General features: G+C 39.1%; 1 protein-coding gene across 3 annotated transcripts in view; it reads left to right on the forward strand.

Moving 5' to 3' along the window:
* The window catches only part of LOC149224132 (uncharacterized), a 370,062-nt gene that overhangs the window by 178,376 nt on the left and 166,728 nt on the right, over window positions 1-24,958 (forward strand). For all 3 annotated transcript variants that reach the window (XR_016249501.1, XR_016249502.1, XM_089386010.1), the window contains exon 23: window positions 2,610-2,703. Coding sequence is in view for 1 of the 3 variants with exons in the window: in XM_089386010.1 (XP_089242136.1) it covers window positions 2,610-2,703 (94 nt within the window). In the remaining 2 variants the exon portion in view is untranslated. The remainder of the gene's footprint in view (window positions 1-2,609; window positions 2,704-24,958) is intronic.

The following is a 24,958-nucleotide window of genomic DNA, read 5'->3' on the forward strand; positions in this document are numbered from 1 at the left end:
CCTGCTGCTGCAAGAATAGTGGCATAAGATAGATCCATTTGAATAGACCCACCTAAATCAACTGCAAACTTTCTGGAAAGAAGCATTCCCCATACATTCGGCGCATCAATTACTGCTATATCCATGGTGATGATCCGGTATGGTTAATCAGCGAAGGAGATGTGTAGATTTTTAACCACGCGAAGGACTTCAAATTTTCTAGAATCCATTGCGAAAATGTTATGGTAAGGTCTAGAAATTCTTAAGCTCAATTGTTACATAACTTTCTTAGTCATAAGATTCGTTGAAGCATTAGAATCAAGCATGCAATTGTGAAGTAGACGGTCATTAATATTCAATGTCAGAAAGAAGGGTTGATGGTCTTGATTAGTCATATAGCAGTTTAGATCTTTCAACTTAATCTCTTCATCCTTAGGCTGAGTATCAAATCTTTCTTGTTGAGCAATGCCTACAACTTTGAAGAATGAAACTCTTTGCGATGGGACCTTCAAAAGTTCTAAGAATGGGAATGACATTTTGATGCTTTTAATCCATGTGGCCCAATCCATCTTTAATCCAGATTTATATCTTTAAGAAGCATCTTGTTTACCCTTTCTCTGATAGGTGTAACCTTTACTTCTAGCAATTTATAAAATTTGTTCCTGAGATGGCTTTTCACCGTACGCTTGAGTGATGGGGTCCTTTTCTTCACTGAAGTTATTGATGGCCAAAGATGAAGAAATCATTTCGGCACATCGAATTTCCTTAGAGTCATCTTGACTTGCATTATTATATTGTTGATTCTTGTTTTCCTCTAAGATTCTTTTAGCAAAGGCGCATGTACTTTCTTCATGGAAACTTTCACAAGGTCTGTAGAAAGGGATAGGCTCATCAACAACATTAGCAGACTCAAGTGGTGTAAGGGGCTTTTGATCACTAGGGGGATTCCTTCTTGGCCAAGGATTGTTGTTACCCCTGTTATTATTATTATTATTCATGGGCGACTTATTTTGCATTCAGCTTCTCTCCATCTGTATTCACTGATTTTGCATATCACTTATTTGTCTGGCATGCTCAATTTTCATTTCTCTGATTACTGGGGTGAATTCTTTGATTGGTTCTGGTTTTTCTTGTATTTTCCCTTAGATTTGACTGGACCTCTTTCAAAATTTTGGGATTTCTAATTTACTTGAAGCTTTCCTATCTTTTTCCAACTTTTCAGCTATACTTTGGGCAACGACTAAAATATCAGGCTTGGCATGTCTAATCTCATATTGAGTATCACCATTAAAAGCCTCAAAGTAATGTTCTAAAACTGTCTTTTCAGGAGGTTTGTAATCTTGAGTCATATCCTTCAGAATACTGTTAAATCTTTGGTTGAATTCTTCCACTGTTTCATTCTCTCTTTTCTTTATAGTATTGAGCTCTTTGACTAAGTATTTTCCTATCCCCATATTTATCTTTAAATGCATCAGTGGGGGCTCTTAAATAGTCAAAGGCATTATCTGCTTTATCATGAAACTAGTCGAGAGCACCATCTTCTAATGATAGAACAAATAGCTTCATTTTGACATCTTCATGATTGTAGGCAGTAGCGTGAGCGAATCTTTGCACAAATGTGTTGAATTTCTTTATATGAGCTTTGACATTGATGGAATTGTTTCATTGGAAAGTCGGGAGCTTTCTCATGGTAGACTCATCTGGAAGATTGTGAGGATACCCTTAGATATTGGTGAAGTTGCAAGGCGTGAAATAATCTGCCATGGAGTCTTGATTGATGGGATTAAGAAAAAGCAAGTGGAGATCAGGGAGGGCTTCCTGTCCGAGAAAATTTAAATCCTCTCTAGAATGTAATTTGTTTAACCGGGTTCTTAGAACCTTTTTAGGATCGGGAGTGGGGTTAACCAAGCTACCAGGATTCCTTCTAGAGTAAGCTCTTGTGAATGGTTGAACAAGTGGAGTCGCCACCCAAACAGGAAACCAACTTGAATGTCCAGGTGCTAAAAGTGTGAATGAACAAAATGAAAGGATTAGTGAGAGGAAGAAAGATAGGGTGATGAAGAGATGGAGAATGATGAGGGATCCGAATATTGTGAAGAATAATGAGAGTGTTGTCAACACCAAGGTCCAATAAATTGGTCCCTGGCAACGACGCCAAAAAATGTTGTTGGATCAGAGTAACAGTGTCCGCCTTGAGCCGTTGTCGCGGTGCCTGTACAATCTGAGTGACAACATAACCTATTCAGTTAGTTTGAATTTTGGATTTTTGCATGATTTATATTGGACTTTTGAACAATTGTTTAACTATTCTCTTGGAGAATGAAACGATGCTTTTAAGGTCAAAGTCTAGACGTAAATCAATGTTAGAGAAACACAAATTTTCACCATGTTGTTTCCATTGAAAAAATATTTTCATTTTGATCATTTAAACCTTTTCATTGTTTTCTATTGTTTTTAACTTAATAATTTACTTTTCCATTAACAACCATTGCTTTTGTACCTTTGTCTGCCATTGTTTGATAGGAACTTTTCTTATCTAATTTGGCACGTGACTTCACATAGTATTGCAAAAAAACCTATCTCTATTTTAAAATTAATGTTTCAAAACTTATTTTATTGGATATGTTCAGGTGATTTTTGAAGGAGAGGAAGGTGTGGATGAGGGAGGTGTGACAAAAGAATTTTTCCAGATTTTAGTTCGTGATCTTTTTAATGTTGGATATGGTAGGTTTTTGTATTCTGATTCCTATCGTTTCTCTTTATTATCACATTGAATCAAGATGTGTGTAGCATTCTGTTTCTTGTCCTTTTTTCCAATTAATTGGAAAGTTAATAAAATTATTCAAAATGGAATACTTGAGGACACTATTTGAATTTACTAATGTCAGATCGTTATAATTACTAAGTTATCCTAGAGTTGTAATAGAACAATATCATACTATTGAATGCAAATGTTTAACAATTTAAAGATGATTCTTACAAAAGGATCTTGAAATGAATTGATGCCGTGAATATTACTGTCATACTTGGATCAAAACACTAGTGTTTTGATGAAAGTTATTTTATTTATGCGAATATAAATACATCCAAAATATTCCTTGAAAGAGATATGTAAAGTAGTCTTTTTTCAGCTAGAGGCAACCCAAAATCAAGTAACTTGCCTTATAAAGCGTGTTTATACTTAGCATAAATGATGGTAGTGAAGGGTCAACCCTTCATTAGTTAGAAGGGTGAGTTAGTCCTATCAAGTGTGCAGTAGTGTTCTAAGGGGTCTTTCCTGAAGGAGTTACACTAAATGTTATTTGAGCGATACTCAAGTAAGGTTAACCCAATTGGGTTTCCATTCTAGGTTGCTTCAGTATTTTTCTTTTTCATGAACTTGTTTCATGAGCTTCTGCTTATCACAGTGCAGTGAACTCACATAACTCCACCAAGGAGTGAGTGCAACCGACAATATTCCAGATGGAATCATTTGGCTAAGAGACCACTGGTGAGGGGTATCATTCTGCTAATGACACTAAAGTCTTGTTCTTGGCCCCAACCTCTGTTGCAAGTATTGGTGTACAACTAACACCAGAAAAACCAAAAGTGTGCCATTGGAGAGACTTGAACCCTGGTGGGGGCATTCATAGTGCTTTGCTTTCTCTGACACAGCAAGCCACCTTTGATACATCTCTCCTATCTTTAACATTTAAGTTAGTGAAGAACGTCCTTATCTCATTGGGAACTTGTAGTTAACAAAATATGGAGAATAGATGAAGAGATGGAAATAAAGATCTTATTATATCATTCATTTCTAAAAATATCTCCTTGGGAAACTGTAGTTATTAAAAAAAATATGGAGAACAGATAGTCAGAAATAAAGGAACTTATTATATCATTGTACTTTTTAAAAGTGTTATGCAAAGGTGTCAGTGTATATATCAAGCAATTTCCATTATTCTCATCAGGAACTGCTCACCTAATCTCTTTATTACAAGAATGCCTCAACATTTCTTGTTTTAATACCTCATTAGCTCTAGTGTATAACTTTATATTCTAAATTTATACCTTGACTTCATAGCATTCCAATATCACTTTGTTAAATGGGGCCCACAATGTCTAACACCATTGAATGTTTATGTTGTTTTCCATGATTCCTAACAGCTCTCAGAATTTATGGAACTTCTTGTGCTGATTGCCTTAGTGAAAATGTTCACTACCCTGATCCTATTACCTGTTAAACTGATTCTCTCGTTGTTTTGAACCTGTTCTCTGATGTAATGATGAATTACTAGCTGTTTTGTTTTTGAATGGAAGCCGGTTTCTTTGTCATCTTGATTGCATTCTGATTGTCCCTGTCTAAGCTCGTTGGTTGCATCTGTTGAAGTTTCCAATCACACAAAATCCTGCATAACCACGTTGCCTTACAAGTTGCTCCAACAACCAGTTTGTAACTTTGTACTCTGCTTCTATCGATGAAAGGGGCACTGAAATTTACTTTTTACTTGCCCTGAAATCACAACATTACCTAGATTAAAGGCATGACTTCTTGTGGGCTTTTTTGCATCTACATCCCTTGCCCAATTTGTATCTCAAAAACCTATCAGAGGTTTTTGTTGTTCTCAAATACAATACCAAATTGTTAGGTACCTTTGATATATATATATATATATATATATATATATATATATATATATATATATATATATATATATATATATAAGTACTCTTTTGGCTGCATTCCAACGTGTCTGCTTGGAACAATTTAAACACGTTGACAACATACCAACTGCAAAGTTTAGTGTTTGTTCTCCTTGTTGTGAGATATATCAAACTGCTTACAATATGCTGACGTCAGAGTAATCTATTATCCTTTCAAAGCTCTAAGTTTACCTCCACTGGTATTTTGCTAGGATTACAATCCGAGCTTTTTCAACGTCTCTGAAGCATACTTTGCTTGTAACATTAAAATATTGTCCTTTTGTTGCCACAGTTCAATTTCTAAACAATAATGAAATAGCCCCAAGTGTTGTATCAAATGCTTTGCAAACATTACCTTTTTCTTCGTTAATTAATTCAGTCCTATCACCTATAAGTATTAAATCATGAATGTATACAACTACAATGAGAATCTCTTCTTTTACTTTGATACACAAGATAAAATCAGAATTGTGTCTCTTGAAACCATTGGATCTAAGATAATAATCAATATTTCCATACGAAGATTGGGGCGCTTGTTTTAATCCATACAAGGCCTGTCACCACTCCATTTGGCAAGTTGTTGAAGATCCTATTATGGCTGGTGCACACAAGACAAAGGCCCACTGTCATTTGTAGAAATTTTCAGATCTGTAGCCCCAACCCAGTTTCAAAGGTTTTACATAGAGTTTAATGCCCACAGCCCCACATGTTAGCTGATATATAAACTTAATGCAATTCTCAGAGAAACATTTCAGGTCTACTCTACTTCTTTTTACACTTTACAGCCGATAGAAAATTCAACAAGCATGCACAGAATTTTAACACAGTTATTTTGGGTCAGACAGTGACCCTGGAAAAACCCCACAATGGGGAAAACCAGTACTAAGGAGAGGATTATACTAGCTTATTTTAGAGAAAATAATTTACACAGCATGAACACATAAATGTACTTATCTCCCTTGAATATCAAGCTTGCTCTCTTGAAATATGTGTCACAGCTCCAGCTCTAGTTATGGAAATTTAGCTCACTGTTCCAGACCTCTGACAATTTTTGGAGTTAGAACCACAGTCAACTTGTCTGCTCAGAAATCGATCTTTGTCCTGACGAAACCTCCTCTTAAATCTACCTCGAATCTGGTGCAAGCAGTCCTATTTGTCCTTGTTCTGCGTGCTAGATTGACTGATAACTCTCCTTAAAACTCAGCCTGCAGATATGTTTATTTGTCAGAAGAATGAGCTGGAAAACAGCTCTGACTCTCCAAGTATTTTGCTAAGAATCCCTCTCAGCCTTCCACAAAAGCACCTGCGCAAAATATGCCTGGAATTTCGGCCTGCCAACACTGCCTGAGTTACTTGATTTGCATGCCTCGTACCTCTGCTGGAAAACACAGGTTTATGGTAACTTTCTTGCTGTGTGTTTCCTCCTGCTCAACCTTGCTATCACAGCGTACTCCTCTTCCTTTGCTCTTCCCTTCACATCTCCAAATGCACATGAAGAATGATAGAGCTTCCCATATTTTTCTTCCTTTTTAGCTCTCATTAGATAGTTGAACCCTAACCATTTTGATCAAGGGCTGAGATTAGATCTCAGCCCTCTAGATCAATGGTGGAGATCATTTCCTCACTTGACCCCCTTTTCATGTGGTCCTTCTCATTAATGCCTCCCTAGTCACTTCATCACTTTATATTTGTACCAATAAAAAAGGCAGAAATATTTTCTTTATGTTGATAATTACTTGTGAGATTCTTATATTTTTATTAACTTTCTTGTGTTCTTCTTTTATATTAGTTCATCAAGCAATTACCAAAACAATAGCACGAAGATCAAAGACACCAGATGTAGGCGGACAACCAGGGAAAAACCCTAATTTAGGGGAAAACCCAGTCAAGAACTCTTCCTTCAATAGTTTCATGAGATAATCCAAGACTCTTGACCTAGACACAAACTTTCTCCACACCAAGTCAGCCCTTTCTTCCTTCTATAGATGATAACCCTTTCAGCAACAACTTCGACCTAGCAGCAACAACTGGCAGTGGCAACTTCAACATAGCAGCAACAACTTTGACCTGGCAACAACTGGTTGCAATAGAGACTTTGATCTTCCTAGAAAGTTCACACGTGTGAGAGATAGATGGCCCAAAACTTTGATCTTGACCTTCTCTGCAATTCTCCTCCTTCTCCAACTTCACACTTTTTAGCTGCCTCTTCTTGTAAATCGAACTTATGTGAGTGAGTGTTCTCCAAATGAATTGAACTGCTCCAATATATAGGCTTCTGGTGAGGCCGACTTGATCTCCTTGTGGTCGACTTGGTGTGGAGGTGACAAATAACATATTTGACTCAATAATAAATCTTTTTACATGATTCAAAAGCCCAAGAAGGGTCTCTTTAATGGACAATGACTCTAATGACTTAAGACAAAACCTACAAGTCCTCAATGGGGACTTTGACCTAAAACATGATGACCCAAGCATGAAACCCATGCTTTAATAAGTCATAATAATAATATTTGTTTTTTCCTTTCTTTTGATAAATACATTTCATTATGACTCAAATACAATTATGAAGACCGAACCTAGTTACATTCTTCAACATTTTCCACGTAAAGTCAACGTAAAGTTATAATGTGACTTTAATATTAAAAGTACCTAGTACATAAAGTACCCCATAAAGTGACTTTATAACATGAATTTAATATAACTCATAAAGTCACATGCTAAACAGGTGTTATAAAGTGCTTTCCTAGGAAAAGGGCAAATGCACTAGGAAACACCTCCTTGGCACCTTTTTCTTCAAAACTCTCTCTTACCGAGGAAGGTCTTTCTCACCACTCCCATCCTGTCTCTGAAGTACACATGCTTGCCCGTTGGCAATGATTTGATGAGAATATTTGCTAGCTGTTCATCAGTGGATATATATTGAAGCCTTACTGCTCCTCTTTGAATGCAATCACTGATGAAGTGGTACTTGATTTTTATGAGCTTTGACCGGTCATGAAATACTGGATTCTTCGCAAGTTTAATGCAACTCTGGTTATAACAATATATCGTAGTTGGTCTCAGCCTCTGACAAAATAAGCCACATATCATCTTGCGAAGCCAAATAGCCTCGCAATTGGCCTAACTAGATGCAATATAGTCAACTTTTGTTGAGCTAAGTGCCATTGATCTCTGCTTCACACCGAACAATGACACCACCGTCGAATCCAACATGAAACAACATCTGAAAGTACTCTTTCAGTCACTAGCTCTACCTACCTAGTATGAGTCTGTACAACCTGTCAGCTTGACTCCATCTCCTCAGATATAGTCCAGACCATAGTCCACTGTGCCTTGTAGGTACCATAGCACATGTTTCGCAACCACCCAACGCACTCTCCTAGGTTCCATTATAAACTCACTCAATGTATTGAATGCGAAACAAATATCCAGTCTAGTGTTAACTAGATACATCAATGGACTGATCAACTGAAAATACAAAGTGGGGTTCAACTCAGAATCTGAAGCATGTAATGCCTTCTAGTTGGTGATCATCGGAGTAGCCATAGGCCTGCAATCCTCCATACAAAATCTCCTTAGTATGTCCCCTGCATATCTACCCTGGCCCACTAGGATATGCCCATCGTCCTGCCAAACCTCCAACCCCAAAAAGTAATGCATCAATCCCATATCGTTCATGTAAAACTCTGAAACAAGGTCCCTCTTGCAGTGTTGGATGTCTCTCCTCTCTTGTAATAAACAAGTCATCCACATATAAAACCAAAATGAGTGGATCGTCAACAACCATGATGAAGTACAAGTTCAGATTTGCATCACTCTTCTGGAAACCCATCTGCTACAAGTAGGCATCAATCCTCTTGTGCCATGCTCTCAGTTCTTGCTTCAGTTCGTATAAGGCTTTCTTAAGCCTACACACATGAGACTCTCTCCCATGCACCTAAAAGCCCTGTGGTTGTTCAATGTACACCTCTTCTTGTATGATGTTAGATTTTGGTAGTAGCATACAGGTGTTCTAGTCTCTATGGTGTCTAAGAGGCTAAAGAACATGAGATCTCCAAAACCTAGAAAACGTTTTACGAGAAAAGCCTTAAAAAACCTCAATTGGATTAATTAGCCAATTAATTAAATATTTCCTAAGTCTAACTTAGGAAAACTGGTTAATTAAATCATATTAATTGAGGGAGGTCGATTTTGCTCTGGAGACTTCCAAAAAAGTTAATTGGCGGAGTCAAGATGATCTTAGCCATCGATTGAGATATGATCATCGTTGTTGAGAGTCCAACAAAAGATTATAGGAGCATGGTTGATGGGGTTGGAGAGACACAATAGTAGAGATACAAAGTTGAGCAATACGATTACTCAGTTGCAGTGATTCAACAAAGGTGCAGTTGAAGCTAGGGAGAGTCAGCAGCAGGGTTTCAACAAAGATTTGGGAGCAAGATTTCAGAGGATATTTCCTCAGCATTTCCAGTGTTTGAGAGATAGGAAGAGGAGGCTGAAATGACCTACAAAGTAGGTTGATTTAGCAATGCGAGTTGGTTATTTTATCTAGTGCGAGTTGTAGGAGGGACCATGTTTCAGTTTCCAGTTGCTGGAACTATTTCCTGGAGGCAGAGCGAGTGGGTCTAGCAACTGTTGGAGGTAGTTTAACTTGCAAGGATATTTTCGTAGAGGTTGTACAAATTTCTTGGGACTAAGAGTGCACATTCTAGTCAAGTAGTGCGAATAGCGAGAGGAAGTGTGAATTGGTTGGGAGAGGCCAGATTGAGTTGTAGAGGGAGATAGTGAGTCCCCAAATTATTTTGATAGTGGAGATTAGTATTTGCCGGAGGTTTTCCATTCTATAGCAACCAATTGTAGTTTCTCAAATTGCTGACTAATAATAAAACCCTCATTTGCTACATTTGTTTTCCCTTCAGGGTTTTTCTAGGGACATTTGTCCAAAACTAATGGCGTCAAAATTATTGTGTGCGTGCATTATTTTCTCAATTCCATTTTTATTTTTATTTTTCGTAGTGTGTTTTATTTGTGAAGAATCGTAGTGTGAGTTTATCATTATTTGTCGTTAATAATTAACAAAAGACAGATAAACTGCATAAGTTAGGAGATAAATTTCCAGTTGCTATAGTTCGTGGAAATTTCACATGATACCAGAGTAGTTCAGATCAGAGAAGCTCTAGAGCAAAGTTGGTGCAGTTCAAAGAGAGATCTGAGCACTGAAGAATAGACTTGCGCATGCCAACCAGGCAATGCCAATTACAAAGGCAACAATTCGATTTCTTGTCCATGGTTGTGATCCGAAGGAAGTGCTAGTTGTCTCAGTGAGTCGCAGGTAGTGAGGTTGCCGAAGAGGGTTTCTGGAGATAGTTCGAATTTTGTAGCGTAGATCTAGCGCAAAGGATTTGCAGCATAAGGGTTAGATAGTTCGAATTTTGTAGCGTAGATCTAGCGCAAAGGATTTGCAGCATAAGGGTTTTGCAGTAGCAGATCAACATAGGGCAAGGAAGAGAAAGCAAATGAGGGTTTCGACTTAGTTTATTGATTTTCTTAGATGTATTTGAGTTCATTGAATATCTAGATTTGGTCGCATAAATATTCAAATACCAGGATGATATGGATTTGTCTTCCAGAGTGGAAGATGGAGTTGCTCAGATAGCTTGCCTCTCTAGTTCGACTTCACAAGGTGTCTGGTATATAGATAGTGGAGCGTCAACACACATGACAAGGGTTAGAGACTCATTCTCCAGCGATAGGGAGGAGGAGATGGACTTCCAAATACTGATGGGAAACAAATAGAAATGTACTCCAATTGGGAGAGGTACCGTCGACATTTAGAGGGAGTCAGGAGCAAACCCCAGTGTTACAGATGTGTTGCATGTGCCAGGTTTAGGCATGAACCTAATTTTAGTTTTTGAACTACATGACAAGGGATATGATGTCTACTTCATAGGGAAGAAGGTGTTCATCATGTTGATTTTTGGTAGCATTGGATGTGCTCTAAGTCTCAAATTTTGCAGGGAGGCTTGGGCACATGTATTCCAAAGAACGTAGAAAGCGTTTTGCGAAATTCCATCCGGAGACAATCTTATTAAAATAATTAATTATTTTTAATGGGTCTCTAAGTCTAAACTTAGGAAATTAAAATAATTAATGGGTACTAATCTAACTGTGGGTGTAATTTTTAGAAGAAGACGAGGATCAAGCAAAACTGATCTTAGCCATTGATTAGCTTCTAATCTGGGCTGTTGAATGTTAACGAGAAGATTGTTTAAGGAGGCTTGAGGGTCATTTGGAAGACACATAGAGAGTTGATTAGTCAGATTGAATTGTTGAAGCTAGAGGCAGCACAATGATTTGTAGTGATCATGTAGAGAGGGGTAGAGGGAGTTTTGGCTGGAGGATCTTCTCCGGAGCCAAGAACACTCAATAGAGAGGCAGAGAGACACGCAGAGGAGTCAACGCAGAAACGAGAGAGGGTGACGTAGAGCCAAGAAGGGATCACGCAGGCCCCACACAGAGTAGCGCAAAAGCCATCCACACAGAAGTTTGAATTTGTTGAAGAGGCTGGCATTTCTGAGTTGGGAGGGCTGGAATCAGCTCCAGAGGGCAAATCGATTCCCTATAGAGGTGACGCAGTGCCTTAGAGGCTAATGCAGGGGCGGTGTAGAAGTAGCGGGGGAACTCGTTGGTTTAGCTGCTAGATCAGTCAGGACTTATGGTGTAGAGTGAGGTAATCTCACTAATTTCTTCTGCTGAGTCATATTCTCTATACTGGATTGCCAACAAGGCATCTAGAGGTTGTATTCAGAAATACTTCATCTTAATAATAAAACCCCTCAGATCTGCTACACCGGTTTTGTTGAAGAACCTAGGGCTAATGTAGTTTATGAGATTCTTCTTGCATAATAACTATTTGTGAGGCGTTTTGTCTTTAGATTATTAGCAAAATCTTTTGCTTATTATCATTAGTGTGTGTATTTCTTACTTCAACAAATAGCTATCAAAGCAAAGAGACAAGAGCACAAGATATGGAATTCTTCCAGGGCCAAAATCTCTCCCTCTTGGAGAGGAAAACCCTCACAAAATTCTTCTTATAGAGATTCCTATTGACGAACACCAAGACCACATGCCTTGACCTGCTAGGCCACTCCAAGACCAAGACACCAATCCTCTTCTTGTTGTTGAGATCATCATCATCATTGCTGCTCCATTGTTACTGTGATCTTCACTGTTTTGTTACTGAGATCATGTCTTCACTTGAGTCAACGCTATAACAATGAGATCTTGCGCGTAGATCTTTTTCATAACCAATACTTGCTATTAAGCTTTCGTAAAACATAGATTGAGATTATAACTTCGTCTAGAATGTATGATGTGCCATAGCACATTACGGTGAGTTCTATTCATCGTGAATATACCAAGATTGAGTATGCCTTTTGTGAGATCATCGAGATTCGTTTCATCGTCGTTAAGCCGAGACAAAGATTATATTAGTGATCAAGGTTATGCGTTGACTCAGAAGTAATGCAGAGATTGTATGTCGTGTTAGAGCGTGTGACTAGATAACATGTCGAGAGTGCACTGTGCGATTACTGAGATTAGAGACTTCGTTTAGTATGCCGAGAGTGAGTGTGTTCTTCGGACTACACCGAGAACCTCATTATCTTACCCGTCTGAAGGACAAAGACCTTCTGAGATTGTGAGGTCTTAGAATTGTCCTCACTCACTTTGATTACCATCGAAAGCTGCAGAGATGTTGGAGACTCTATTCTGTACCCACGAAGAACTACAAAGAAAATTCAAGATATGTTCTCTCACTTTTGCGAAGATCTTATTGGGTAAATATATAGTGGTCTATTCAGTGTGTAAGCCGACTTGAATTGTTGCGTCCTTTTATTGAACCAACATGTCATCTATATATACCTTGAAGCCGACTTGACTGTCTTTCACATCTTTTGCTGGCAGTGTTCTTCGTTGGAGGATGGTGCTTGTCTTGGAGGGCTACATGACACTAGGTTGACCCATATTCATGCTCAAGAAGAGCTATTTAACATGACTTTGATTCTTTGACTTTCCCAGACCTATGGAATGAGCAAGAAACTCATTGGAATAATTTACAAAAGTAATATTTCTTTTTCTTGTCAAGTACAAAGATCAAAGTTACACTTACAAATACCAAACCTAATTACACTTTCTTCAACACTCCCTCTTAACTAGGGAGGTATTTACAATGGTACTTGGTCATTCTCAATCTGAAGAATTTCTCATAAGAAGAATCAGATTGGTAATCCCATCTGTAAAGCATCACATCAACCAACATTGTCACAGTGCAAGGCCTTGACTAACAACTCCATCTCTCCATGAGACCATGAGCTACAATGCTGGCGAGACCAATGATTTATAGACACCTTCATCATTGTCTCTCAAGGTACATACCCACCCGGGTGTTCACTAAGTATGACCTTCTAGGACAATTCTTATCTTGGGTTCCCAGCCCTCAAAGAATATCGGTCCTCTTGCCTACTCTTATCTTGGACGCCCTACACATCTTCAAAGAGTATCAGATGCCAGATGATTACCCAACCCTCCATTCTTTCTTCGCAGGTGAAGACAAGAATGTTGTGTCTATCATGTGTCTACATTTCTACTCATGGCCTTCACCTAGAGTTCCGACTGTTCGTCCTGGTCTAGTGCATGACACATGAAATAGGAAAACACAACTGTCACTCCTTTGTAATCAGGGGTGATCTAATTCAAGCTTCCTCTTGATCAGGGACTTGTCAGAGCTTCCTCTTAGCTAGGGACTCTTCAATACATCAACAATTTCTTCTTCATGGGTACTTCAACTGCTTGATCAACTTCTCTCCTTGATGTCATGAAGGTTAGTTGAGCTTCTTTCTTGTAGGGATTTGGTCATCCATCACTTTCCTTCTTGGTTTGCCATGTCACTCCTTTCTTCATGGAAAGCAGACTTCTTGATACATATCCAGAACCTTCATCATATGGCCACTTCTTTCTCATGCTTCTTTCAAGAATTTTCATCCACCACATGGATGCTTAGTTGTACTTGCGCTTACAACTCTTGTTCCAGTAGCCCTGCATAAACTCATCCAGATATTATTCAAGAAATCAAAACATAGCATTAAATCAAATCGTACCTTTCAAGATGGATCTTTATCATGACATCTTTCTGTAGGTATCAACATCCTGCATACTTGTTGACATATTGACCAAAGATATACATTGTCAATGGTCTCTATCTTTCCAGACTTCTATTAGAGTCTTATCATATTTCAAGGAGATTTCCTAGTCAACTCTTCTTGGTCTTTTGGATGTTGATTTCCTTCATCATGGTTGCAAAGCTCACGATCTCTTCCTTCCTCACACATTCCATTCTCAGGGGTTTCTAATAAGAGTAATCATAGTTAAGTACCACATGCTTTATAAGAGGACATATTATGTTGATTTCATCTAGTGTGACTTATGCCCTTCTGCATCCTTTCAGAGGAGGAGATCATTTTCCCTTGATAATGCTTCTTAAAATAGAAGTGATGATCTATATTACCTACAAGGCTACAACCATATGACATGACATTATAAAAATTAATACAAGCATACATACCTCATTTTATCTTTAGGTCATCTAGGCTTCTTCTAGCAGCTTCCTTGATTGAAGTGTCTTCAATCCCTTGATCTGCTTCATCTCTTATGAAATCATACCATCATCCCATAAATTCCATAAGTTGGAGTTCTTGATGAAACGCTTGCTTCCTCTCTTGATTAGTGAATCCATTGTCTAGGTTTCTATTAGAGAATTTTGAGGATCTTGTATATCCTCATATGGCAGATGTTTCCCCTTTGACTTGATGTATGATAAATCATAAGATCTGTCCTAGATGACTTATTCCTTTGATTTAATGCCCATTGAGGTTTCAAGAGTTATGTCCTTCATGTTCGACTGCCATGGATTTTGTTTTCCATGATTCCCATGGTGATGCCACGAGCTCTTTCTTCTAATGCTTTCATGATGCCACGATGCATCTTAATTTCATAGCCATATCTAAAGATTTAGGAGCTTATGATGGGACCCCTTTTGGGAGGGAGGCCAGCTAATCATAGTGGAGATTTGTTCTCCCTCTTTCCTTGGCCCTTTAGTGGTGATATGAACTTCCTTCCATATTCTTTTCACAACATTGAACCTTATACTATTTGAGGACTAAACTTTTCTTTTGTTTTTGCACATGATTGAAATACTTTTGTCTACAACTTATCTTTCTCTATAGAGACCACAAATTGCCGGATGGGGTAACCTTCTTGTTCACTGACATTTGTTACAATGATGACTAACTTCTTATCATATTTCCCAGATATCCCAATTGAGATCTCATGAAGATATTCCTTCATTCTTTGATACCTTTATTTTTGTGTAGGTCTAAGTGATGTGACCTTCTTTACTATAATTCAGAGAGTATATCTTCTAGCATTTCATATATCTCTCTTTATGTCTCCCCTTCTGCTACATAGGCACCAGAGGACCTTTGAGTGCTTTCCTATGAGTCTCTTGTTGCATTTCAAACAATGTTTGACTTTCAGAGACCTTTCCATAGACATCAACGACTTCTCTTTTCTAGGGACTTTCGATGACTTATCGACCTATAGATCTCCTTGCAATCATGAAGTCATTTTACGAAATTGATTAATGAAAAATACTTACTTGATTTGTGAAGACAAAATCTTTACCTTGATCATGTTGATGAAGATTGAAGAGGGCTTCTTCTTGAATGATCTTCTTCTAGGGTAAGGAAATGATCCTTGCTTTCTTGAAGATGATGACAATGTTTTCTTGCTTTTAATATGCTTTGCCTTGTAGATCAGAACTGCTTCTAGGGTTTCAAATTTCTCCAAGCTGATGTGATCTTCATTTTGAGGTCCTTCAAGCTACCTTGCTTTGTGGACAACTTGATGAGTGTCTTGATGGCCTTTTGATGATGACTATGGAGACACGAGCTCTTGTTGTTGTAGGCTGCTCTTTGATCTAGGGTTTGATCAAGATTAGGGTTTGATTCTACAATGTAGATCTTGATGTCCTTCAGCTTGCTTTGATGCCTTGCTAGAAACTTGATCCTTGAATGTCTCTTTTTTTCCCTTCCATCAGCTGTAACCATTGTTCCGATACCATGTTGAAGAATCTAGGGCTAATGTAGTTAATGAGATTCTTCTTGCATAATAACTATTTGTGAGGCATTTTGTCTTTAGATTATTAGCACAATCTTTTGCTTATTATCATTAGTGTGTGTATTTCTTACTTCAACAAATAACTATCAAAGCAAAGAGACAAGAGCACAAGATATGGAATTCTGCCAGGGCCAAAACCTCTCCATCTTGGAGAGGAAAACCCACACAAAATTCTCTTTATAGAGATTCCTATTGACGAACACCAAGACCACAGACCTACTAGGCCACTCCAAGACCAAGACACCAATCCTCTTTTTGCTGTTCAGAACATCATTGACATTGTTGCTTCATGGAGGTCATCATTGTTGCATCTTCACTAAGATATTATTTATAACAATGAGATCATGAATGCTGCTCCATTGTTACTGTGATCTTCACTGTTCTGTTATTGAGATCATGTCTTCACTTGAATCAACGCTATAACGGTGAGAACTTGCACGAAGATCTTTTTCATAATCAATACTTGTTACTAAGTCTTCGTAAAACATAGGCTGAGATTATAACTTCGTATAGAATGTATGATGTGCCATAGTGCATTACTGTGAGTTTTATTCATCGTGAATATAGCAATACTGAGTATGCCTTTTGTGAGATCATTGAGATTCGTTTCATCGTAGTTAAGCCGAGTCATAGATTATATCAGTGATCAAGGTTATGTGTTGACTTAGAAGTAATGCCGAGATTGTATGTCGTGTCAGAGCGTGTGACTAGATAACATGTTGAGAGTGCACTGTGCAATTACTGAGATCAAAGACTTTGTTTAGAATGGTGAGAGCGAGTTTGTTCTTCTGACTGCACCGAGATCTTCATTATCTTACCCATTCGAAGGACAAATACCTTTTGAGATTGTGAGATCTTAGAACTGTCCTCACTCACTTTGATTACCATTGAAAGCTGCAGAGATGTCCGAGACTCTATTCTGTACCCATGTAAATTTCCAAACTAGGAAAAATAGTGTATGCAAAGTAAATAATAAAAACAACACCATAAAATTGAAACATTCAGTGCTCACCCATAAAAGTCCAGGAATAACCAACAGTTGAGCCATTTTATTATAATCTGGGAGAAAAGGACAATAATGTGGAAGTGGTGCACCTCGGCTTGCCTCAATGGCAAGTGTGGTCAAGCCTCGATGGTAATATGCCAAGCCTAAATGGCATAAATAACTGCTACCATGATGCCCTGTGCTGCCCTTGTGAAACTATGTTGTCTGATGTAAAAATGTTGTTGGAAACCCCACCTTTGGTGCTCAAAAAATTACGAGAAATTATACTCGGCCTCTCCACCAAATACCCAGAATAACCCACGAAGGAATTGGCCAAATGTTTACATTAGAATTTTGGTCCAAATTCCCTTTAGTTCCTCTAGCTACTAGCTGAGTTGGGACCCCTGTTTGACCCCTTAGATCTGCCTAGAAAATTCTATAAAATTAGGAGTGTGAGCCTTGCCCAAAACCCAGAAAAACCCAGAAAAACCCAGAAAGGGTTTCCCTTGGTTCCGACCTTAAAAAATTGACCCGTCATAGCTTGGCCATCCTCCAATTTCGAATTTTTTTACTGTAACTGATCTTGTCAATCTTTGCTCTCCCAACTCCAGCAATCCTCCTCAAATGCCCCTCCAAATGATCTCCTAGCCTTCTAGCTCTAAACTTCCCTGGATGGTGCTGCTGCAAAGAGTCTCACTCCAATGATTGCGCACTCATGGAGGAGATGAGGCAGTCTTGCGTGTGATGAAATGAGAGCTGCGTGTAGGATGACCCCTTTGTCTGTAGCTTCCCTCTGTACTCTTGAAAATGATGAAGGATGGTCTTGTCTCCCCAACTTTATGGATTGCCTCATGATGTGACTCCGCAATCCATGCGTTATTGTTACTCCCCTTGCTACTGGTACTCGACTTACAGCTGCTGTAACCTGTCTCCCCACTGCTAGTACTCGACTTACAACTACTATAACTCGTCTCCCCGCTGCTGTCACGAACTGAGATGAAGAAGAACTCCCTTCTAGGGCTGGCACTCGAAGTCCACTGAAGCAAGTGTTGAGATCTCTGCTCAGAGACACTCGTGTGCATAACAACACAGTAACTTGGCTAAGTAGCTCGAGCAACTAAGGTTGAGTTCAATATGTCAAAAAGATAAGATGATGAAATGAGGAGAGCTACCTTCCTTATATAGATTTCATGGAGCACTTTTCGCTTGATTTTCCCTCCATCATGGGTCCCTCACTCAACCATCGATTTCCACTCCATGCAAATCGAACTAGGGAATGTGGATTCTCCTAGTGTGGGTGGCCCCCACGTATAACTCAACCACATCAAAATAACTTCTACTAAGTCTAGCCTCCTAACAAAATCAAATGGGCCCCATCACCTCCAAAATTGGTCCCAAAATGTAGAAATTAGTCCCATTCCAAAATAATTTAGGAAGGGACATTACAGTCCTCCCCTCCCAAATGTTGCTTGTCCACCAGCAACTTCAGTGCTGGATGCTCAAGCATTGTTTTAAAAAACAGCCGCCGGTCGGCTCGGTGGCCGAAACGGAACGGCTAGCCAGGTTGTTACTGAGCCAGTCATTGACTCGGTCGACTCGGTAACAACTTGGCCAACTCGGTAATGACTCGGTAACAACTCGGCCGGCTGGGTTTTTGACAAAAATCTTGAAGCACATTTGTCAAAATTTGTTCCGCCTCCTACATATCAATGGTTGGGTTGTTGTTTATTGCATATTTATAGCCCTAAAGTAATCTATCACTGTGAGAAAGTTTTGAAAATTACAAGGCCGAAGTATAGTTATCCTAGTGGCATGAATTAGAAAACTGAAACAATGCATTGAGCCATACAATGTTTTTAAAAATCCAAACGTTCTGGCAGTGGACTAATAAATACATATTTACCTCTGATTGTTCTAGAGATTGACCAGAATTAAATCAAGGGTTTTGAGACTTCATTAGGGGTAGAGAATTGGTATTATTGTTGTTGTAGTCTAGTGATTGTCCTTAGGCTGAGGCAGAAAAGAATCCTGGCATTGGTGGCTAAGTATGAACTTTGTATTGGACAATGCATTGGGTGCCATTTTGATATAATGGATATATTCATGAGCCTACTTTGATCATATGTTGTCTTCTCTCTATATTCTAAAGCTTTGTGTTTGGAAACATGAATGAAAATCTTTAAAATTATGTTTTTTATAAAAAAAATATTTAATGTATTTTTTACAACGACCGAGTCATTGAAATCAAACCGACCGAGTCGATACTGAGTCAGAGTTGGAGTCGGAGTCGACCCTCGACCATTTCCAAGTCGGAGTCGGAGTTTTAAAACATTGTACTCAAGTATTTGCTCACCCTCCCAAGTAGCATCCTCATTCGACAAGCTCATCAAATGCACCAAAAATTGCTTGTCCTCAAGCAATGCCTGAACACGCATCCTCTCTAATTGCTGCTCCCCACTGTCACTACAAAATATGACAGGGTCCTAGCTGTGCCACTAAATCGTCCTTGACCTCTGCATTGTCCTGATATGAAAGAATCCCTCAATGCCAAGATCCCAATCCATTCTGCCCCACCTAAAGCTCCCCTCGCTCCACTCACTATCTTGTCCAGTATAAATACTAGAAGTCCCCCATGCCATCGGTGACTCGCTAAAACTCAAAGGGAGACCTGAATGACCTCCCCCTTTTGCAACTGACTCACCCCTAATAATCGCAAAGCTGTCTAGTACTGTGATGTCTGGGTTCCAGGCAATGTTGCAGTCATCGTTATCGGGATAGTATCGACAAGGGAAAAAATCGGAAAAAATCGTAAAAATCAGGAAAAATTGTAAAATACAAAAATATTAATTTCTTTTCAATTTTTTTAATATCTAAAGCATCTACAACATAAAATATCTACATTGACACATAAATATGATAAAAGAATTAATATATAAGATGTGTAATATCATTTCTAGTGCTACATCACACATAACAATGAATCATGTCCTGAATAGTAAGTCCTGACTTATGAGTCTCAACTCAGCCTCAAAATATCAACAAAAAATATAATAATGTATCTCATATCATGAGTCATAATGTCATATACAATGAAATGAACCAAATAACTAAACTCTAATACTATTGATTTCCTTTGCCCCTCTTGCGAGAAAATGCAATAGCTTTCCCTTTCCCTCTAGATGTAGATGCCGGTGGAGTTGGCAGTGGACCCTGCTGTGCTCTAGAAGCTGAAGAACTAGGAGTTACAAGAGGTAGACCACGTCCTTCACTGGTGGTAGGGGTAGCTCGGTAGGTGGTGTCACCTCCTCCTCCTATTGCTCCTCCTCCTCCCCCTCTATGCCTTCCACAACCCTCCATGCAGCAGTGGTGTCAATCCCATCCAATGAGATGGCCTCCATATCAGGTATCCTCTCAAGTTGCCTCACCCACAATCGAAGATTGTAGTAGACGTAGACCATGTCATTAAGTCGCTGGGACTCCAACCTGTACAAAGATCATGAAATAATAATTATCAAAAAAATATTGTTTAATGAATTCAAAAAATTAATTGGAAATTTGCAATATTTTAAGTTTTAACTTTTAAGTTTAACCTGTTGCGCTTCTTGTTGTGTATTTTTCAAATACGCTCCAGTTTTGCTCGCATCCTGAGGAGTTACATGTTTGGCTAAGGATTCGAATGGCAAGCTTTTGTAGATGGGGTACCCTGGCACCATACATTCTCCACCATGCATCTACAACAAAATTACAAATAAAATTTTAAATAAACATAAGAAAAAAATGAAATTTGAAAGTTGAAGCAAAGTATGAAGTTATGAACTTGAAGAGACAATGAAATTTGAAACAAACTAAAAAATACCTGGCATTTTAGTCGTCCTATCAGTCACAACCATCTCAAAGCCAAATGTGCCACCTACCATCCTGTATGTCTCCATTTCTTTGGAGATTTCTGTATGTTCTGCTGGAGATCGCACCATCCTCTGAACACAGGTTAAGAATCCATCCATGATCTCAGCATCAAATATGAACCCACATGGGTAAGAAAATGCGGGGTTCAAGTAGATCCCTGCAACATGAATGAGACGATGGAGTGTGTTGTTCCATCATTCATCAATCAATTCCCATAGGAGTTGTTTCTGAAACCTCTCATCTCCCTTATCATCATAATAGGTCCGAATGGATTTTTTGGCCCTGTCCATGGCCTCATACAAATAGCCCATTGCGGGCTTCTCACCATCAACTAATCGAAGAACCTCTACCAAAGGTTCAGTAACGATGCACACCTCCTGCACTCCTGCCTAGAAGTCTTCTTGGTATGAAACTAATCTGCATATGGCCTCTCCCTCTGGTTTGCGGCTCATTGTCAAAGCACGCCACTCTGAAAGAAACATTCTCTTAACATCCCACATAGAATTCAAGAGGCATTGAAGAGATATGAAACTGGTGGCAAATCGTGTAATGGCGGGACGCACCAACTCCTTTTTGTTGGTGAATTTTCTCATCAAGTTAAACACAGATGTATGATCATATATAAATTTTGGAATGCTTTTTGATGAGTCAACAATATCTTTGACAAAGGAAATTTTTCCTATGTTTTCCAACATCAAATCAATGCAATGTGCAACACAAGGTGTCCAAAATAAAGTAGGATGCCTCTCCATAAGCATCTTGCCAGCAACAACATAATTTGCAGTGTTGTCCCTTATGACTTGGACAACATGTTTTGCACCCACCTCCAAAATAAACACATCCAACGAATCGCATAAAGTTTTTGCATCTTTGATATGTGAAGATGCATCCACAGATTTCATAAACATTGTCCCCTTGGGACAACTAACCAAGAAGTTTATAAGGGTTCTCCCCTTTTAGTCGGTCCAACCATCTGACATCACAGTGTATCCTGTTTGTGCCCATGATGCCCTAAACTCCTCCCATCTTTTGGTGCAGTCAACCTTTTCATTTTGAAGAATCCGGTCTCTAAAGTCATCATAAGAAGGGATTTTGTACCCTGGGCCAACAATTGTAATAGCATCAACAACAGGCTGGAAAAATGGATTATTCCTTGCAACACTGAAAGGAATATCATTCCATAGGAGAAATTTGGCCAGCAACTTGTCAGCTTGTTCTTTCTCAGTTTTTTTAAGCATTGAAGTGATAGATGGTTGTGAACTAGGCGTGGTTCTAGGAACAAAAAATGATGAGGCAACTACTGAGTTGGTTGTAGATATTGATGCTGAAGTAGAACCAGTGCCACTTACTTGTTCACCTGAACCTAACACCCTCTTTGCTAGTTGCTTCTTCATTTCTGCTTTGGCCTCTTTCTCGTGCGCTAATTCTTCCAATGATCTCATGGCTCTTCGGATGATTTCTGGATTTGTATTTGTGCAAGGCCCTACATCAAATCCAGGGATTTGTGCAAGGTGATACTTCAATCTATAAACCCCCCCTGACATATGATGCCCACACAACTTGCAACTCAAGTTTATTCTATCAAACCCTCCATCAGGTTCACCAAATTCCCACAGAGGGTCCAATTTCCTTGGCATGTTTGTAACTTGGTTGAACTCTTGACTGTCGAGTTTTAAATTTGTAAGATGAAGTTTGAAGTTTGAACTTTGAAGTTGAACAGTGAACCTATGGCAAAATAAGGGTTGCAAGTTACAAAAATTAAAAAAAATTACATACATGAGTAACATGACAAAACACATTGAATTTTTGACAATTTAACAAACAAAAACACCATCAAATCAATTCAAAAATATTTGATAAACAAGGGTTATCCAAACCCAACCAAAAACAAAACAAAAAACCAAAACAAAACACATAAATTTGGTGCCCATATCGGTTTACCGGAGAAAATTGATCCTCTCCTCCTCAGCTCTCAATCCACCAGGGTTTTTGAGTCTTTTTTCTCCTCCTCAGCTCCTAATTGACCAAGGTTTTTCTCCTAGGTCACTCCCAATCCACGCCGCTATCTGTCAAAATGAATTAAAAAATTCATTTTTTGGTGTTATAAACCCATTGTCTGCCGGCCTAGCGATAACAACCGATCGAATCACGATTATTTCGTTTTTATCGCGAGTTTTCAATTTATCGTGATTTTTTTCCAAAAAAATCGCGAAAAAAATACTTGTAAAAATTGGGCGATATTATCGTGAAAGTTTAAAAATTGCGATAATCCGATATTATCGCAATAATATCGTGATTTTCGCATCACTGGTTCCAGGTTAGCCATAAAAGGGTGCTACCATGTTATCGCTGCACCATCGTGGCTCTAGCTAACTGCCCATCATGTGTACATTGTATCCTCCTCTCCTAGAACCTGTTGGTTAAATACTGATAGAGATGAGATACATCCCGTCGAAACATCTCCATGACGCCAAGGCCTACCCATCCAAATCTAACTCCAAACCTGTGTCGCAACAGAGAATGTTTGCCTCCCCATATGATGAAACCCTCTGTGAATCCCCATGTGTCATCCCAAGAGCGAACTATATCACTCTCTGCCACGACTCCGCCCATCACGAGTGATCTATCGATCAAATGAATCCCCGCATCCCATAGCCAGACCTGCTGTGGCATAGCCCTGACAACTGATGGAATCCCTCTAGCCCTCATCTCTAGTCCTTGCATGCCACCCATATATAAGCTCCATACATCATGAACTAATCTGAGGCATGCTAAATTTTCCAGTGCCTGCCACTGTGTAGTATTGATGACCACTGGAAATCATGTGTGCCAAATAGCTACCCCTTGAATGCAACCAATAGATGGGTATCTGATATGCGCAATCGACTCAGTGCATGCAGATCCATCCTGCTCCTTCCAACCATCGCCTCTGGTTCAACTACCTGCCCTCTGGAGAGTGTGCCGATACAATGTCGGGAATCCAGATAGATACTGGACAACTGTCTCAGCCGTACACGGTATCCTCTGCTCATGCATGGCGCAGACATGCCCTATGGAAAGAGTAACACATGTCTTCCTTGTGACGAACTCCCTAGGCACAGGATCAGTGATGAACGATATGCCATTCCTGACAGTGATCACCTCATCCCTCGACCTGTGGCTGTTGTTTATTTTTGGTAGCATCGGATGTGCTCTAGCATTGAAATTTGGAGGAGAGGCTAAGGCATATGAGATCTCCAAGAACCATAAATTGTTTTGAGAAATCCACCCGGATGAGGAGTTATTAAAATAATTAATATTTATAATGGGTTCCTAAGTCTAAACTTAAGAAAATAATAATATTAATGGGTATTAATAAGGATAAGGGTGAGAAGCTTCTAAGAGACGAGGATCTAGTCTGTTTGAATTTTAGCCATTGATTAGGGACTTAATCTCGGCCGTTGATTCGTCAACATGAAAATTATAGAAGAAGACTTAAGGATCATTTGGAGACACACCGACACATACTGAGTATCTCAAGGAAAATCGATTCTCAAGTAGAGGAGATCGATTTTAGAGGGAGAGTTGCAGGGTGGAGGAAGAGGAGGGCATCAGTAGCAGGCAGTGACAAAGGTGTTAAAATTGGCAACTAGGGCCAAACTCCATGTGGGTCATCTTATTTATGGAAACTGATATTTTACTTGGATCCTTCTCATCGAGATGTGTAGGATTGTTTTAAAGATCATCCGATTCTGATAAGTATTCATGGAGATATGAATTTATTTGTGTTATGGGACAATTCGTCAAAATCGGCCAGCGACCAAATAACCCCCATGTGTGCTCAACGTTTTAGTATAAAAGGAGGTGACTTGATAGTCATTTGTGCACACACTTCACTCTTGATTTCTGTCCACTTGTTTTGGGTTTTAGTGGAAGAGAAGTCTAAGAGGAGGAAGCCCTAAACACAGGTCTAGAAGGAGACCCTATTCGCAGTAAAAGAAGGATGCCTAAACGCAGTCTTATCATACCATAGATGCCCTAATCTATGCGCTGTTTGAGACAGCCGTTAGACGCTGGAAAAGAGATACCCTAACCGCAGTAAAGAGGTTCCCTAACTCGTGTCTAAAGGATGCCCCAACCAGAAAAGAAGGTAGGGAGAATGTGGGTGTCTTAGGGCTGTTGGAGCCTCTT

The sequence above is a fragment of the Pinus tabuliformis genome, chromosome Q (genome assembly GCF_031772625.1).
Source record: "Pinus tabuliformis cultivar Carrire ecotype Pingquan chromosome Q, CPIR1, whole genome shotgun sequence".
Classification (NCBI taxonomy): domain Eukaryota; kingdom Viridiplantae; phylum Streptophyta; class Pinopsida; order Pinales; family Pinaceae; genus Pinus; species Pinus tabuliformis.